An 18503-nucleotide genomic window follows, 5' to 3' on the forward strand; every position below is an offset into this window, starting at 1 on the left:
ACCAACCGCTGTTGCTCCTCCCTTCCCTGCCGACCCCGGAAGTGAAAGTCTGCGGAGGTCGGCAGCAGCGGGGACGGAAGGCGGAAGCGGAGCGTGAGCGGGAGGCCGAGCCGGGGGAGCGGCTCTCGTAGCTCCCCCGGGCTCCGGACCTCGCAGGAAGGAGGGCGTTACCGCCGCTGCCTGGTTTGTCTCTCTTCGCTTTAACCCCCGCGTCAGACCCAGCCTCGGGTCCGGGGGCGCCTTCCTCCAACCCCTCGGGCCCCGCCCCACCCCTCCCTTCTCTTCCCGCGGCTCCCCTGTCTCCTCTCCCTCTCCCGTTAGGAGCGCTTCCCCTTGGCGGATTTCTCTCCTTCCGCGCGGTGTGAGGCTCTGCTCCCCCGGTTTGCCGGAGGGCTTCGTGATGGGGGACGGAGGAGACGCTCGCGGCTCCTGCTCTTTGAGCCGGGAGCAGGGAGAAGCTTCCCAATTTGACGCCTCCCTTTTGTTGCAGGCACCTGAAGTCATCATGATGGCTGTGACCTAAATTCCTTCAGGAAGCCCCGGGGTCATGGCCCAGCAGCACCCCGGGGAAAGGAAGTTATACAGGGCACCCCACAGTGGCTCTTCAGTTTGGACTTCAGGGCCCACTGTGGGCCCCGACAAACTTTCATTCTCAGGATTTGGGGGCTCGGTGGAGGCTGCACCCAATGGTACCTATTGCCTTACAAGACATCCTCGTGACACAAATTCGCCCCCCGAGAGCCCCACCCGCCAATCGGATCCAAGCCAAGGCACTCCAGGGGACCCAGGACCCCCTGGGGAGGGAGAAGACCTTGATCAGACTGAAGCGTCTTCAGAAGAGGAAACGGGAGTGGACAAGGAGCTTTCAAGGGACAATGGGGCTGGGGATCTGGAGGACAGGGACTCTTCCATCCCACCTGTACCATCGGTCTGTAATTGTCAGGGAGCTCCCAGTGTCCCTGAGGGGCCTTTCTCTGAGGGAGGAGATGGTTCATTTAGTAACTTTTGCACCTGCTGTACCCCCCCAGCCCTGGGAGAAGATGAAGATGAGGAGGAAGGGTCCTCCCGAGTTCCCAGTGACCCTTCTCCTGCGTCCAGTGGGAAAAAGCCTCCACCCAGGAGAAAGCGGCATCGTATGCCAACCAAAGAGGAGCCTAGGGAGAGTGGTCGAAGAGACCCCCGGGCCTCTGGTCGACACCGGCCTGGCCGGAAACGGAGCCAGGCAGACCGGCGTCGGTATTTGGTGGTGTGGGGGTCAGAGGAACTGTACCGACTGGGGCAGAGAGGGTTCTGGTGGCTAATTGAATTGTTGGTGTTGGTGGGGGAGTATGTGGAAACTGGTGGGCACCTTATCTATTCTTGTGGACAGTTGAGAGGCAGTGATCTAGATCTGCTTCGAGTATGGGTGGGAAGCTGGGTGGGGCAGTTGGGGAGCTGGGCTCAGTTGGGGTTCCTGTGTCTGTGCCGGGGACTTTGCTGTGGGGCAGGGCTTTTTTCCCACCTGCTCCGTCTCCTGTGTGCTGTGCTACTATTGGTTCTGGCCTTGCTGTTGGGCTGTCTTCAGCTGAGCTGGCGAGTCTTAGTGTGTATGGGAGATCGATTGGGTTGGCGGGCTCAGGCCACCTGGCTTATCTCCAGGCTGGATTCACCTGCTGTGCACCGATGTTGGACTTACCTCAAAGAAAGCAGGACATGGCAACAGTTGGTGGGGCTGGTGCAGAGGGGTTGGCTGGAGATTCCTTGGGTCAAGCAGAGGATCAACAGGCAAGGGGATGGGCCAGCATCTAGTGGGCGATACTGCCAACCTGGAGAGGAGGTGTCTCGGCTCTTGGCTATGGCTGGGATCCCAGAAGATGAACTAAACCCCTTCCAGGTTCTAGGGGTAGAAGCCACAGCATCAGATATGGAACTGAAGAAGGCATATAGGCAGCTGGCAGTGATGGTAAGTAATTCTCTTGTTCCCTGCCCCATTTTAGTCGTTTTCTCCTGGGTAGAGAAAATGGGATGAGTATATGTAATTTCAAGGCAGAAAGTTGAGGGGGGAGCGCAGTTTAATTCTTGGTAACTCGTCATTATTGCTCCAGTGGGTGGTTTGGTTTCTTGTCTTGTTTTACTAGTTTTTATGGAGTCATTCAGCCACATTGCCAGTGACCTGGGTGATCAAGCAAGGGAGACTTCAGTACTTGGAAATTTAGTCTATTGGTATTTCATTTTCATTGAGATGTGAAATTAATTTGGAATAACAATCAATGGGAAAACTTTGAGAAAAGGGGAAGTGCAAAAAGGATTGAGCTTAAAGAAGAGGAAGTTGAAGAATAGGTAAATAGGAATTTTGTAAAGGAGGTGTGAAACGGAGGAAGATGGTCAATATTTTGCTTGTTCTATAGGGAGGGAATGAAAAATTAGTCAAAGAGAGTTTAGGAAGCAGATCTAGGCATGAGTATTCTCCATTCATCTTGAGTTATGAGAGAGGATTAGATAGACGAACTAGAGTTGTCACATCTTTGGGAAGTGTTTTAGTATATGTGGTTTTCCCAACTTTAGTCATGGAATCATTTTGGCTTTGAAACAGGAATTTGATTTTTCACCCTTTTACTTTGTAGGTTCATCCTGACAAGAACCACCACCCCAGGGCTGAGGAGGCCTTCAAAGTGTTGAGGGCTGCCTGGGATATTGTCAGTAATCCTGAGAGACGGAAAGAATATGAGATGTGAGAAATGGGAAAAAAAAAAAAAAAAAAATTTGCTATATGAGGGTGGAATGTGTCAGAGGCAGAGAGGGCCCTGTGACTGAGGAGAGTAGGCTGTTCCTTGACTTCTGTTGCTGGTTAAAGAGAAGTATGGTACATCTAGTCCTGGAAGGGATCCCAGAGGCCATCTAGTTTAATCTCTTTATTTTAAAGTTGGATTACTGAGATCAAAAGATGATTTAGGGATTTTCTTGTTTTTTTCTGGGAGTGCCCTAAGGCTGTACCATACCTCTTTTTTTACCCCAGGAAGCGAATGGCAGAGAGTGAGCTGAGCAGGTCAGTGAATGAATTTCTGTCCAAGCTACAGGATGAACTCAAAGAGGCCATGAATACTATGATGTGCAGCCAGTGTCAAGGAAAGCACAGGTGAGAAACGTGAATGGGGGAAATGTCAGAGATAGAAGGGCAGTATAGCTTAGAGATAGGACAGTGTTGAGGCTTTCCCTTTAAAGCTTTTTATGGCTTTTTGTAAGGATTTGGAGTTTGGTTGTGAACCAAAGAATAAAAAAGACCTTGGGGTTGAGGGATGTGATTTGACTTAAGTAAAGGAAGAAGAGTAAATTATTAATTAGAAAGGAATGTGGCTCCTGGATATGTCTAATGATTGGTATCATTGTAACAAGTAAATTGTTAAAGTCAAAATATGCCTTGGCTACACTCAGGGTTAACGTGGGGGTTTTTGTGTTGGATGACAGGAGGTTTGAAATGGATCGAGAGTCTCAGAATGCTCGATACTGTGCTGAGTGCAATAAAATGCATTCTGCTGAGGAAGGTGACTTCTGGGCAGAGTCAAGCATGTTGGGTCTCAAAATCACTTATTTTGCCATGATGGATGGAAAAGTATATGACATCACAGGTATACTTCAACTTTACTTCAGGGGATAGAATATGAGTAACAGAAAGATCAGAATGTTTAGTTGTCTACATTAACATAGTATACAGTACTATCGTAGATAACATGGAAACTAGTCTTGGGAGGGCAGTTGGAGAGGGGTGCAGTAGGTATAGAGTGTCACCTGGGGCAAGTTACTTAATCCTACTTGCCTTAGTTTCTTCATCTGTAAAATGAGCTGAAAAAGGAAATGGCAGACTATTATAGTACTCTGCCAAGAAAACTTACAATGGAATCATGAAGAGTTGGACATGCCTGATCATTTGACTAGACAACTGTCTTGGGAAGGGCTTGGACATATGCTTACATAGGATGGAGCTAGGATTTTGATTTGGGTTGTTTTAAGTCCTCCCATTTGATCTGATTCCCTCCCATGTTTGCAGAATGGGCTGGGTGCCAGCGAGTGGGGATCTCTCCAGATACCCACAGAGTCCCCTATCACATCTCATTTGGGTCCCGGATTCCTGGTCCTGGTGGGCGACAGAGGTGAGTAGTGTTTTTTCCCCTGTCTGTTGTTTCAGAGAACTGACTTTACAGAATTGTTTAATATCGTAGTGCATCAAGATACACTGATTTAATACCTTTTCTTAATAAGTAAAATATCCATGTATTTTTAAGAGTGTTCATCTCACCACAATATTTAATTTTCCTGTAGAGCCACTCCAGATGCCCCTCCTGCTTCAGTTGCTGACCTTCAGGATTTCTTCAGTCGAATCTTTCAGGTTCCCCCAGGCCAAATGCCCAATGGAAATTTCTTTGCAGCTTCCCAACGTGGCCCTGGGGCTACTCCATCATCAAGGCCAGACAACTCCACAGCACCCAAAAGTTCAGAAGCCAAACCGAAGCGTCGGAAAAAAGTCAGGAGGCCCTTCCAGCGCTGATGCCCTGTCTCTTCCTTTTCTCCACCTTACCCAGCCTTAGTGTCAGGGAGTCATAAGGGCTGTGTACAGCATAGGATGGAATTTGTTTTGTTTTGTTTTTTAAAATTTTGAATATTTAAAAAGTTCCAAGCATTAACTGTTCACTCAGTGACTTGTGGGAAGCCACTGAATCACCACTCTGGGAACTAAGAACTGAATCTTGTTTGATGACAATACCAAAGAAATAGTGGGGTGGTTGGCAGGAAGGGCCCTTGCCTAGACTATGGCTAAGATTGAGGTTGATGAATAATTTGTGGGGGACAGAGCTCTCTAGGATTTGGAGGGCTTTTACATTGTCCCTCTTTCTAAAGGCCGGGGTGATAATTCATTTCGTATCGGTTTGGACCCTCTCCTCTACCATCCACATTGGGAGATAAAGCAGAGGAGGCAATTAGCCCTCACTTTCAGGGGTGGGTAAAAAGCTCAGGACCATTCAGGGAATGGGAATGCTGCCTCTTTCTATTCTGTGGTTCCTACCTAACCTCAGGGTTGTTTCTGCAAGTATGGCTGATTTGACAATTAAAAAAGAAAAGAAAAAAGCAGACTCAAGTCCCCATGCCCTTGGGTGGATCTAGGAGGCAGAACAAGCAAGTTTGGCGGTGGTGGTAGTGGGGTTTTCCCCAGCTATCCTTATGTAATCAAAGATTTTTTTTTTAAAGTTCATATTTATATGTACATATCTATTTAAAGCCAGGGGATTTACCTTTCTATAAATACAACTGGCAAGCTATGCCTACCTCTTTTGTGTGCCCACTTCCCTGATCCTGTTCTCGTTGTGATGAGGCTTACTAATCTGATACTATCTCTTTGTTGAGTGGGGACAAAAAAATTTTCAAAGAGCCATGGGATATGATAACACAATAAGAAAAGATTTTATTTTAAATTTGAGATTAAGAAGAATGCAGTTTTTTTCTCCCTCCCTTGCCTCCCACAAAGTATTGCTGACTACCCTAAATTTAACATCTGAAAAATAGCTTGTTATAAAGAAATATATAGCAATGATATAAAGATCTGGAAAAGAAAAACTGTAGTACCAGGCAGGAGTGTGGGCCCAGCCCCTATCCATCTTACTTGATTTTAAGGAACCTGCCCTTATAGGGGAGTTGTCCTTCCACTGCCCCCAAATGTATCTTCCTGGGGTTGACAAAAAAGGTCAGTTGATCCTCAGGTATTGATGGTCTTTTGTCCTTCCTTAGCCTGCATCTAAGTGGTCATTGTCAAATCTTAGTACTTATTGATTCCAAAGAGACGGACACCATGAAACTGGGGTAACTTAGGTAGTAGTACGCTGAGTAGTGAAGCAGTATTGATGATAAAGTGAGCAGCATCATATTTGGTGTAGAAGCTTGCCAGGAGATAGCTAGGGAGAGAGAAAACATGATACTTAAAAAAAAAGACTGGCCTCAGCTGCCCTGACCTCTTGTTATGCCTAAAGTTGCCCCCCAAGTCGGTGACTTTTTGTTCTTTCATTAAAATGACCACTCTACCTCAGCTAATCCTAACTCCTAAACTGTTGTCACACGAACATTTCTCTTGATTAGAGAAGCTTACAGACTGAACAAAATGTATGATCAATGGAAAAATGAAGGGTCAAAGCTATAATACTGCAAATGTCCCTTTGTCTCTGATTGTTAACCCCCCTTCCTTTTACATCAGTTACACCTTCATTTGTTGTACACTTTAAAGAGTCTTGCATCACTGAATTAAGGGTTTGGACTTTGCTCAAATCTTCCTATCCCTATTGCCACCACAGGGAGGCAGCAAGCCTATTTATAGCTTTCAGTATTGAACTGAATACCACCTACCCTCCCAGCATGGTTAGATCATGAGTTTATAGAAATTTTATCCCATGTAGTTAGTGGTGCCTTCCATTTAACCTGTCCCCTTGGGGGCTTGTTTGATGACAACACCAAAGTATATAGGCCACCCCCTACCCTACTTAGCTTCTCCCTCACCCTTTTGGAACTCACAGCACAATGGGAGAAATACTGAGGAACTTTCTGGAGGAGGTGAACTGGAGCCCATAGTCCATCTGCTCCCAATGTGTAAGGAGCCGGGCCTTGCCTTGGTCGGGGGTCTCAAAAGGTGTCCCCTTCACAGTGTGCAGAAAGACATACATAACCTGGGAGGGATGAGAAGGTAGAGGACAAACTTTTCAACTATGAATTTGAGGCAGGTGGGTAAATCCCCAAGAAGTAAAAGTCTTGAGAGAAAATGGATTTAGGTTGGAGGCTCACCAGGTTATGGATGACATTGGTCAAGGTCCAGACTACGGGGATGCTGAAGAAGGGGATGCTGAGTAGAACTACATGCAGGAGGCCTACAAGGATGATGTAGGCTAGCCAGATGCCTCGGCTGTTCATCACCCTTGTGTTGGGGTTCACCTCGCTGTGGGCCACCCCCACATTCATCCTGTCACAATAGTGAGTGAGGAACTCAACTAAACTTGTTTCTCTTTGGTCGGCCTCCTTCAGTTACCGGTTTGGTGACTGCAATGAACCTTGAACTTAAGGGAAGGAGGCGGAAAAGCCGCCTCTCTGGGACACCGAAACCTGAAAGATATAAACATTTCCTGGGATGAGAGGAATTAGTTAACTTCTTTAGCCCTAAGGGAACGACTTTGCCCAAGGAAAGCAGCCCCACAGGGTCCGGCAGGGGAGGGGGCGGCATGAAGACGAAGCGAAAGGGGTTGAGGTGCACGCCTGTTCTAGGGCATTCTCCAGTCCTCCGGGTTGGACCAGAGAATCGGAAGAGGCTCGTCCGAGGGGAGGTGCGAGCAGGAGTGCTCGAGAACGAGCCTTCTATCCTCCTATTCTTCGTCCGGGGCTGCCACGGACGACAACCTCAGCGTGGCTGCCTTCCGTTCGCTTCAGCATTTCCGCAAATCTCTGTAAGTTAGGAATGTTTTGGGCCGTCCGTCAGCGAGGGCAGCCAGCGCTCCGGAGGCGCTCCCCGGAAGGGGCATTCAGACTCCTTCCCGCAGGCCAGCCGGCAGCCCACGCCCGATCCCAGTCGAGTCCCGAGTTCCAGAAATTCTCCGGCGGTAGCCCGGGGCCCCATCCTTGCCCCTCAGAATTCTCCCTCACGATCGTCCTCCTCCCCCTCGGATCTGTTCCCTCTCTCGCAACTCCCCTCACCTGGCAGCTCCAAGGGCCACTCCCGCCAGCTTCAAGTTTGGCTACTTTTCCTTCACCTGTTTTCTGGAAGCAGCAGGGCCCTCGAACTGTTCCCTCATTGGTCCTCTAGACCTGGCGCTGCCGTGGTCCATTGGCCGCTTGTTTTGGTGTTCAGCGTTACGATTAGCCAGCGGTCCCGTCACTCTGACTGAAGTGAACCAATTCTTCTCCAATCCCCTTAGCAGGCAAACCCTCGCGCAGGGGGAGGAGCCATGCTGGCGATCGACGAATGAATAAAGCTGATGGTGCAGAGTGGGAGTATAAACAACGACTATTGGGCGGTGGTGATCCTCTGAGTCTCGGCGGGAGCTCCGGAAGGCGGAGGCAGGAGGAGGGGGCCAAACTGGGGGCGGAGGGGGTGACAAGATGGCGGCGGAGACGGTGGAGCTTCACAAGCTGAAGGTACCGTGAGGGGCAGAGGCCCGGGCATGGCTGGGGGCCGAGCTCTACGAGGTGACCGGTGCCTCCCTCTCCTCATTTCTTCTTCCAGGGCTTCCCTCGCTGTTGTCCTGCTCCTTTTCCTTGTTAGACTGCTCTTCTCCGGGGCCTTCCTCCTCCCCCCTCATGCTGGTCTCCCTCTCGTTCGTTCCCCCTGCCATCTTTCCTCTCCGTTCGGGGTGCCCCTCACCTTACGGTTCCTCCCTTTCTGTTTTCTGCCGCCCCGGCTTTCTCCTGCTCCTTGTCAAGAGTGTACGAGTCCCTCTCCTTGCGGGGACGTGGGAGAAGATAGCACGTCAGCACCCTCCTTGCTTCTTGTTTCCTACCTCTCTGCCCCGACCTCCCTTGCATTTTCCCCCCCCCCCCCCCCTTTCCCCGAGTCTTTCTCTTTGCCGAGTCCTGGAATCCTCAGCAAACTTGGGTTAGTGGCATCTACGTATGTTTGGGTGTCTGGGCGGTTTGCAAGGACGACTCAAGGATGCCTCCAACGACTTGGGCGATGTTATGGTACCTGAGTCCATCCTAGAACGTGGAAGAGCCTTGGCATAAGGGACCCCCAGCATCCCCTCGTCTCACCTTAGGGACTTGATGGCCTTGGGTGAAGCTGCACACCTTCAGTGCCTTAAGAAAGCACTGGCACCTCTCCAGAGTACAGAGAGGTTTTCCTTCCTAAAGAAATTTTTCTTGTTTTGTTTTGTTTTGCAAGTGTTATCCTCTGGGTAGTGTGGACTGCTTGACTCAGATTTAATATTTTTCTTGGAAGAAAGAAGTAAACCTCTTTTAGGTAAAAGAGATATTGGTTGCTTTTAGGTATTCATTTAGAATTTGGTACACAATTCCCCTGTCAGATAGTGGTCAATCACTTTACTTTGGGAAACTTGAAATTGCTAACCAGGCTGCTTAACTTAAGCTAAAATACTGAGTTTATTTTATAATATTCTAAGTTCTCTACAAGATTTGCAAAAGCTACATCACCTGGCTCCTTATCGAATGATGCTGATAGTCTAAACATACCTTATTGGGGGAAAAAATGTCTGTTTTCCTCGATATACTCTGAAATAGCTTTACATTTCCATACCATATCATTTTTACTTCCCCTTCACCTTTGGACTGATTTCAGGCATTGATGTCTACTTTAAAAGCACAGGGATAAGGAGCAGGAGAGGAGCTTGCTTCTGTGCCATAGGAATTCTTAACTTTGACTGTCATCAACACCATTAGCAGTTTGGCCGAAGCCTGTAATTCAGTTTTTAAAGTAATGTATTCAAATGCATAAGATGTAACCAATTATATTGAAAAACAGCTATCTGAAAAACTTTTAAAAACAAGTTCACAGACCAGATTAACAGCTAGAAACAGCTATCTTTTTAATTTTTGAAATATTCTCTCACCTCTCAAAACATCTGAAGGAGTTTGGCTTCATTACTTATCTTGAGATAGTCCTGCCTTTATTTGCTATTTAGGGGGGCTTCTTAATCAAGGGGTGGGGTATGTAGGTAGATTTTAGAGGGCTCATACATTTGGTTGAGGGGGAAAATTTCCTCTTTTCACCAATCTTTCATTGAAAGTTAGCATTTCCTTCGCTTATATAAAACATTTTGAGGAGTCCATAAGCTTCACTAGACTGCTGAAGTGTCTGTGACAGGGGAAAAAAAAAAAAGGTTAAGAAGTCCTGGTTTGGAGCTCAACATTTTAATTTTTCTATCTTTATAGTAAAGATTTATTCTTTATTATATAAAGTTTATAATATTATATAATATATAATATTATATTGTGTTATATTATTTATATATAATATATCTTGTATATAATATATATAATATACCATTATATAATATATAATATAATACAAAATATATAATATAATATAATATATAATATACAAAGTTTATAATAAACTTTGGAATTTATGTGTGTCAATATAGTTTTCTTTAGGGATAAGATGTTGAGATTGGGTGGGAAAAGTGACTAGCCTACTTGAATTGATTTTAGGAGATAATTGAAAAAGAATGATCTAAAGACCCTTTTATTTCGTTTTCATTTTTAAAAAAGATACTGTTTCAATGGGCATGCAGATTTCATATTAATATTCAGATTTCCCCTTTGGCCTGTGATTGGGAAGTCCTGAAATGAAGACCTTTGGGGATTTAGAGGCCTTCTGTATCTGTAAAGATTTAGTAGCCCTGGGCCTTCTGGGTAAGATACACACTCTCCCTGGGCCTCAGTTTCTTCCTCTGTAAAATGAGGGAGCTAGACTTGATGGGCTTCTGAGGGGGCTTCTGGTTCTAGAGCTGTGGTCTCTTGATTATTTACTATTCTTTCTTGCAATGATTGTTTATTTTGACAACATCCCTATTGACTCTAAACTTATGAAAAAATATAGAGAAATGCAACCTCCACAGATAAACTGACAAAAGAGAAAGCTGAGTAGTAGAGAGAAATGATTATTGAAATACAGGGATGGGGACTGGATCTGTGATTTCATTGTCATAGTGGTTTTCCATTAATTCTAGCAGCTTCTTGGCTTGTCTTTCATAACGTCTTGACTACATTCCCAGCTCCTGGATGAGGAAACTCCCTCTTCTAATGCAGGTTGGCATCTCCTCTGCAACTTAGAATTGCTTAGAGCACTAGGAAGTTAAGTGACTTGCCTAGGGTCACACAGCCGCTATGTTTCAGAAACAGGACTTGACCTTAGGTTTTTCTGGGATGAGCTTGTGTCAGAGGCCACACAGATTACTATAGGAATAAAGCCAAATTATATCGTGGGAATTCGTTTAAACCACCCGATGTTTAGAGTAGCATTGACTGTGGAGTCAGACTTGGGTTCTTAACCTACCTTTGATGCTTTTAACCTGTGTCACTTTAGGCATGAATCACTTAATCTCTCTGGGTTTCAGTTTCCTCACCTGTAAAATGAGAGGGTTATACTTAGATCGCTCTGAAGACTATGTCTTTGGCATTTAAATTCCTTACTTGGTTTCTGCCCTTTTTCAGAGATTTATATTTTAAGAGCTACTTTTGACAATTATTTAAGCAATTATGAATTGCTCCTTATGTAGGAACACTGTAGATGTTATGGAAGAAAAAAAGAATTTATAAATCAAGGTAAAGTACATGTCTTTGAAATGTAATATAGTTGATGGAAACAAATGTTCACATGTGAACTTATTTGAAAAAAATTTTTTTCTTTTCAGGATGCTGCATTTTAAAAGGATATGGACAATTGTTAGCTTATGTCTATATAATACTTCCTGGTTTATGTCCTCAACATTATATTGAGATAGCTAGTGTTAACTATTATTATTTCCATTTTATTGATGAAGAAATTGAAGTGTGTGTTATTGGATTTGGTTGTGGTTGTACAACTAGTAAATATCCGATCCAGTATATGAATTCTGTTCTGACTTCATGTCAAATGTTTTCTCCTTATTCCATATCACCTCTCAAATTAGAACATGTCTGTAGTTAGATTAGCTAAATTGATGAAAGGTCTGGAATCCTTGTCATGTAATGATTGCTTGAAGGAACTAGGTATGTTTAATCCAGAGAAGGGAAAAAACTTGCATATGCGATAACTATTGTCAGTTTTTTTTTTTTTTAATTTTGAAAGCTTTTTTCCCCTTTTTTTGTATTTTATATCATAATCATTACCTCAGGTCTCTTTATTATCTCTCCATTCCACTCGCCAGTCAATCCCTGTAACAAAAAACAGAAGCAAGTAATAACAGTTTCAGTGTATATTGTATTCCACATCAATAGTTCCCATCATTGTTTATTAGTTTTCTAAGACAGTTCATTATAATTCATAATTAAGCTACTTTTTTACTCTTATTTTCCTTTACATTAATATTCATTCTTTATATAATCTTGTAGTTATGTTTTCTTCACTTTGAATCAGGTCTTTTTTTTTTTTAAATTATTATAACAACTTTTTATTGACAGATGAATCAGGTCTTACAAGTTGTTTTGATTTCTTGAAATTTTCCTATCATTTCTTACTGCAATTTTCCCATTATGTTCATATACCACAATGTGTGATGGTTTCCATTTTCTTGTTAGTAATAATAGCTGGGCATCTATGTAATGTTTTAAGATTTGCCAAGTATTTGATATATATATATATATATATATATATGATATTTGAGGCTTACAGCAGCTCTGTGGGGTAGGTGCTATTACAGTCCCATGTCATGTAGCCAATAAATACCCAAGTCAGTATTCCAGCTCCAGTCTTCATGTAAGTCTGTCTACAAGACCACTTAGCTGCTTCCCTATACTGCCACTTATACTTAAATTCTTTTTCTCACTGATTCCCTTGGTGGTATTTGTCTGATAGCAGCGTAGTATATGAACACATTGGTATATATTTTGATATTTAGGATGGTTAGACTACTTCACAGTACCACCAACAGTGTGCTAGTCTTTCCAAAGCTGTTTACTGTTTCTGTAGATGTAAGGTGAAACTTTAGAGTTTTAATTTGTATTTTTCTCATATACTGATTGACTTAGAGCAGTTTTTCATCTTGGTTGATCATTTGCTTTTCTTCTGAAACATGTTTGTAGCCTTTGTGTGGGTATACTCATAGTCATTTATCTTTTGAGTAGTGGCCCTTTAAATATTAAAGGGGTTCTTAAGGTGTTTGTTTTTTTAATCGCTCTTAAACAATATATTTTTTTTTAATTGTTTTGGTTTTATGTCAAGGACCCTATGTGGATTCCTCAGAATAATATTTTTAAATGCATAAATTGAAATATGTAAAATAAAGGAAAATCAATTAACTTAAGTTCAGACTATTTCCTTCCCACTCAATTCTCTTGCTCCGGTGGCTAGATCTAGGATCAGGGAGAAGTTTCATGACAGCAGGTTTCTGTTTAGCATAAATAAAAACTTAATTAAAGCTGTTTAAAAATATTTTGTAACCTACTAAACTCCTTATCCACTTAAGGTTTTTAAACAGAGATTGAAATGGATCGTTTTTCAGACTTGCACAGAACATTCCTATATTGGGTGTAAGGTTGAACTAGTTAATCTCCAAGATTTATCTCAACTATGAACTAATGATTTAATTAATTTTGAACACCAACCTAAATGTTAACAAGTGCAAGATTATTCTGTAAATTAGCATACCCAGTCATAACATTAGTAAATATTTTTGAGTACCTACTATATATTATAATGTAGCACATAGAAGACTTCAACATCTAGTTGGAGAGAGAATAATGAAAACACACGAAAAGCTTAATAACAATTCACTATTATAATAAGATGTTCCTGATTAACATCCTTTCCTGTAGTTATGCAGAAATTTGGTGAAAGAGGTCAATTAAGGCACAAATCACTTAGGATGAAGGAGGGGTGGGGTGGGGATTTGAACTTCATCTAGACTGCTAGGTAGGATATATGGAAAGGGTATTGTAATCAGATCTTAGCAGAAATAGAGGTAGAAAATTGTATTAAGGATTGGGAAGTGATGAAGGAAATGATCATTGTAGAAGAACTAAGTTTTTTGATTCTGGCAGATTTTTTTGGTTGTTGTTTGCTTGGTTTACTTTTTGAAGGGGCTGAATTGACCTACCTTCTCTCATGGTTCTGGTCCTAATTTCTTCCCATATTTATCAGAATTTCTATATGCTTACTTTACTTTCTATGCATCTATCTTGACTGACTTCTTATTCCTGTCAGCCACAGCACTAGAAACTTTTGGAGAGTAATATTACCTGTATGGGATTACTGCAGGGCATAATTTTTATCCTAGGATAAAATCACTATTTACTTTGTTAATTTAATGCTTATTGGTGCCCTGACAGCCAGTGTCTTAAAATCAATAAACTGAAATGAAGGATGTACCTGTTTTCGAGTGCGCCCACACTCGCACACTTATTCATAGAAGTCTATTATGTGTGCTTAGATAAGGAATGAAATTTCTGTTTATTAATTCCAAGAGACCAAAAGAATTAAGCAAGAGATTTCAATTAATGGACTCTTAAACATAATTGAAGAGTGAGGTTCATGTCTTCTAGGGCCTGAGGTTACATATATCTTTCCCCAGGGAAACTATATAGTTAGTACACTGTAATTTGCTCAGTTATTTATTTTTTTAAATCAAGGATGAGGAGAATGGCTCCAAATAATCCAGAACAATAGAGATAATGCAGAAACAGATTTTTTTGTTTGCTTTACATTTTTAAAATGTATGAAGTTTTTAAATTAAGAAATTTATTTTTGCTTTATGATTATTTTCATACACTTGCCAGCACAAGTACTACTTCTAGAAAAACTTGACTTTTTTTTTGGGGGGGGGGGCAAAAATTTAAGGGAAGAAACTAGAGATTTATGATACCACACAGGGATATGTGTATGTAACTTTATATATATGTATGTAACTTTATTGAGGTCATTTTAATGTTTTGAATCTATCCCTTTAAATAATCCTACCACAGGGCATAATAACCCAAGGAGATCAAAGACTGAAATAGTTCCAATATAATAGGAAGTTATCATAGCGGCATTTTTTGTGGTAGCAAAGAACTGGAAACAAGATGTCCATTATTTGGGGAATGACTGAACAGATTCTGGTAATAATATAATATTATATGACAAGAGTTGAGGAATATGAAGATGTAAGATAAAACTTAGGAAGAATTGTTTAAAATAGGCAGAATCAGAAGAATAAGAGACACAATGATGATGATAATTTAAATGAAAACCTCACTAAAGAGCTTAGGAATGGTTCTAGAGAATAGATAATGAAACATATGCCATTGTCTGGCTAGAGATATACCAGAGCAGAGTGTTTTACATATTGTCAGATGTGATTATATATTTTTTTTTGTGAGGATAGTTCATTTCTGGAAATGGATGAGATGGTATTTCTAGAAGTAACTATAAGAATAAAACATATTAATAGAATTTAGTTTTATTTTAAAAAGTGTTTTTGAAGATATTAGGAAGATGGATTAGCTTTGAAAGACAACAGTTAGAAGTTGGACTATCTTTCATTTTTTTGTACACTTTATCCTGGGGTGGCCACCTCATCCCCTAGATAAAGAAATGATTTTGTGTGTGTGTGTGTGTGTGTGTGTGTGTGTATGTATAAATGTAAAACTATATAAATGATACAATTAGTTTTTTATACCTACATTTCTCACAGTATCCCTCTCAGAGAGTTATCCCTTACAATCAGCTTTTTTTTTTTTTTTATAATAATAGCTTTTTGTTTTCAAAATATATGCCAAGATATGCAAAACCTTGTGTTCCAAAATTTTCTCCCTCTCTCCCTTCCCCTCACCCTTCCCCTAGATAGCAAGTAATCTAGTACATGTTAAGCATGTATAATTCTACTACACATATTTCCATACTTATACTACACAAGAAAAATCAGATCAAAAAGGAAAAAAATGAGAGAGGGGGAAAAAAGCAAGCAAACAACAACAAAAATAGTGAAAATACTATGTTGTGTTCCACATTCAGTCCCCACAGTCTTCTTTCTGGATGCAGATGGTTCTGTATCGCAAGTCATCTCAAGTAATGAATCTTAAAAAGGAAAAAAATAAATGTTCAGTGAAACTAACTGATATAAGAAAAGTCTGACATTTTATGCAGCGTTCCAAAAAAGCATAAGATACATTTTCCTTACTATTTCTTTGTGACTAAGTTTTTTTCACAGCATTTCATTTCTATATTTTTACTGCTTTTTTTCTTTATATTTCTGTTGTCATTGTATACATTATTTTCCTGGTTCTGCTTGCTTCTCTTTATATCACTTCACATAAGTCTAACTGTGCTTCTCTATTTTCATCATTTCTAATTGTACAATCATATTTTATTACATACATGTGCTGTGGTTTGTTTAACTATTCCTCAATTGATTCGTATCTACTTTATCTCCATTTATTTGCTATTACAGAAATGCTGTAGATGGGGGACGGGGAAACTTGCTTTTTATCATTAATCTCCGTTTGGTTATATGGCCAGTAATAGAATCTTGGATAATTCCAAATTGCTTTCCAGAATCATTGAACTAACTTAATTTCTTCAACTCTGCATTAATGGATTAGCTCTCTTTTTATCGACTTGGTGCATCTCTGGGACTAAGAAATTTCTTATATTTTCCTAGCTTGCTGAGCTGAAGCAGGAATGTCTTGCAAGGGGCCTGGAGACCAAAGGAATTAAACAAGATCTCATCAATAGACTCCAGGCTTATCTTGAAGAGCATGGTAAGTGTTTTCTGGGACTTAAAAGTAACTTAAATATGCTTTCCCCCAAGAAAACTATAGGTATTTGCTATATTTTTATCAGTTATTTTTGCCAAGGAAGAGGAGATAATCCAAAACTAGAGATAATTGCAAAAATGATTTTTTAAAAAATTTGTTTTACAATGCATTGATTTCTGTTTCAGGAGATCTTTATCATTCATACTGATTTTTGCTTAGGCTAATACTCAAATTTTATTTTTCTCTCTAAATATATAAAGATTAAGCTTGCATTACTCTCTATTAATATATGCATTTTCATTTTCTGTAGCTGAAGAGGAAGCCAATGAAGAAGATGTTCTGGGAGATGAAACAGAGGTAAATTGGAAAAGTTTGATATTCTTTAGTGACCAGTTAGTGCCATGTCATAGTTCCATGATTTTCCTATTAGTCTGTTTTGGAATAATCTTTACTTGTTGGAAGGGCTGTTGCTTTTCCTGAAAATACTCTCAGAGCTGGAAGGCACATAAGAGATGACTTGGTGTCCAATTATGAGAGAGAATATGGTAAGGGGAAAAAGTTCCAGGGGTACTCACTGTGGCATTCTGAAAATTTTTTTGTTGATGAATGTTTCAAATTTACTTTGTGCTGATTTCAGGAAGAAGAACCAAAGCCAGTAGAAATACCTGTCAAAGAGGAAGAGCCTCCAGAGAAAACTGCTGATGTGTAACTATCTATCGCTTGCTCAACTCTCTTTAAAAATTAGACTATGGAATTAAGGCAATTTTGATTAGATTGAGTTTGATGGCTCTTTGGATTTCTCCAGAAAAGCATGTTTAGAATATATGAAGAATGGCCACTAAATTATTTCTTTCTGGTAATGCTTTGCACTCCTGAATGGACTCCATGTTTTCATTCCAAATTCATGGTTATAGAAAAGTAAAACAATTTGTTCTTAGGTCACAGAGTAGATATTCATTATTCAGGTGACTAATATCTAGGCCTGTAATGATGCCTTTAAGCTCTGCTTTTCTGTTAGAGGAACAACAGTAGGTGAACACAAATATTTTCTGTTAGGATATGTAGAGTAAGGGAAGATGGTTTTGAGGAGAAAAGGGGATCTATATCTTTTTTTTTTTTTTTTTTTTTAATTTGTCGGGGAGGTCAGGGCACTAGAGTAAAAATTGGATCTCAGTTTACCTAAATTTTATTAGCAAACTTATTACTTTTTTTAAGGGGTAGGGTGTCTTATTTTCCAAATACCCTTTGGAGACTTCATCATATTTAGAGCATCTTTAATATCTTTTAATTTCAATTGAATCTCCTTCTTATAGCTGTATTATCTCTGTTATTCCTGTTAGTCTAAGTTAATTGAAGACTTTAGTAGCTAGAAATGATGTTTGAGAACTGCAGTGTCTATCCTTTATCCTCTGGAACAAACAGAATGGTTTTTGTCATTTTTTGATTAGATGATTTTAATTTCTAGAATTTATGAGGTTAGGGCAAGGGAAATTTGGAGACCTATTTTCAGATTATATGTGTTTGCTTGAAGCTCTTTTGGACTTAGCTACCTGGACTAATCTGGTGCAAAGAGTATTATACCTGTATATTGTATATAGCTTTATTTATGAATATGGAAAGAAGAGATTTTCTTATCGGAACAGTTTAATGGACAACATTATGATGTCTTTTTACTGCTTGAATTTAATTGAGTAGAGGCGAGTTGGAGCAGAGAGGAAGGAAGTTCCCTCTCTAGGGTTCCCTTTCTACCATGAAGTACTGAAGTGATTTGTACATCAAGATTGGAATGTTGAGGAAGTTGTTAGCTGGGGGAGGAGGGAGTTGGAGGTAGTGGTGGTGATGGTGGTATGTGTGTGGAGGGGGATGGAAATGAGGGAGGGGATGCTGTTTTTTTAATGACGTTGGACTTCAAGTAAGACATTAAACTCCTGAGCTCTATGTGCCTAAACTGGAGGAAGTGGGGGGAGGGAGGGAGAGACAGAGATACAGAGTGAGAGTGAGAGAGAGAGTGTGTGTGTGTGTGTGTGAAGATCTCCAAATTTATAAGAGGATGATTGATACCATGTAAGAACGGTTTAAAGGAGCTCCCTTTATCTTAACTTTGGTCTAGG

The 18503-nt window shown here is 41.1% G+C and overlaps 3 protein-coding genes across 4 annotated transcripts in view; 2 read left to right on the plus strand and 1 right to left on the minus strand.

Moving 5' to 3' along the window:
• The first annotated feature begins 44 nt into the window (after positions 1-44).
• On the plus strand, positions 45-5303 carry DNAJC14 (DnaJ heat shock protein family (Hsp40) member C14). The gene is made up of 7 exons (XM_003772161.4): positions 45-183; positions 491-1942; positions 2604-2710; positions 2996-3115; positions 3445-3605; positions 4025-4127; positions 4297-5303. Exons 2-7 carry the CDS (start codon positions 548-550, stop codon positions 4520-4522), a joined length of 2112 nt encoding a protein of 703 aa, XP_003772209.2. The 5' UTR covers positions 45-183; positions 491-547; the 3' UTR covers positions 4523-5303.
• A 454-nt stretch (positions 5304-5757) lies between these two features.
• On the minus strand, positions 5758-7815 carry ORMDL2 (ORMDL sphingolipid biosynthesis regulator 2). Its single transcript, XM_003772163.4, has 4 exons — positions 7699-7815; positions 6799-7113; positions 6532-6683; positions 5758-5921 (listed from the first exon to the last, which is right to left on the minus strand). Exons 2-4 carry the CDS (start codon positions 6970-6972, stop codon positions 5786-5788), a joined length of 462 nt encoding a protein of 153 aa, XP_003772211.1. The 5' UTR covers positions 6973-7113; positions 7699-7815; the 3' UTR covers positions 5758-5785.
• Positions 7816-8060: 245 nt separating this feature from the next.
• Positions 8061-18503, plus strand: part of SARNP (SAP domain containing ribonucleoprotein) — a 38606-nt gene continuing 28163 nt past the window's right edge. Inside the window, exons 1-4 of one of the 2 annotated variants that reach the window (XM_003772164.3) lie at positions 8061-8139; positions 16296-16395; positions 16703-16749; positions 17030-17097. In XM_003772164.3, coding sequence (XP_003772212.1) covers positions 8104-8139; positions 16296-16395; positions 16703-16749; positions 17030-17097 — 251 coding nt within the window. In that variant the 5' untranslated portion in view covers positions 8061-8103. Of the gene's footprint in view, positions 8140-10688; positions 10768-16295; positions 16396-16702; positions 16750-17029; positions 17098-18503 lie in introns of those variants that run through there. The other variant, XM_031941223.1, reaches the window with a different exon arrangement.

Source organism: Sarcophilus harrisii, chromosome 5 (assembly GCF_902635505.1).
Source record: "Sarcophilus harrisii chromosome 5, mSarHar1.11, whole genome shotgun sequence".
NCBI classification, from domain to species: Eukaryota; Metazoa; Chordata; class Mammalia; order Dasyuromorphia; family Dasyuridae; genus Sarcophilus; species Sarcophilus harrisii.

Bases quoted from the DNA above. Each gene is read 5' to 3' on its own strand.
- DNAJC14 (XM_003772161.4), top strand. From the start codon at position 548: ATGGCCCAGCAGCACCCCGGGGAAAGGAAGTTATACAGGGCACCCCAC. The intron at 2,711-2,995 runs GTGAGAAATGGG...TTTTTACCCCAG, and splicing joins AGACGGAAAGAATATGAGAT to GAAGCGAATGGCAGAGAGTG. The intron at 3,116-3,444 runs GTGAGAAACGTG...GTTGGATGACAG, and splicing joins CAGTGTCAAGGAAAGCACAG to GAGGTTTGAAATGGATCGAG.
- ORMDL2 (XM_003772163.4), bottom strand. From the start codon at position 6,972: ATGAATGTGGGGGTGGCCCACAGCGAGGTGAACCCCAACACAAGGGTG. The intron at 6,684-6,798 runs GTGAGCCTCCAA...CATCCCTCCCAG, and splicing joins CCAATGTCATCCATAACCTG to GTTATGTATGTCTTTCTGCA. The intron at 5,922-6,531 runs GTGAGTTCCAAA...CTCTCTCCCTAG, and splicing joins AGTATTTCTCCCATTGTGCT to CTATCTCCTGGCAAGCTTCT.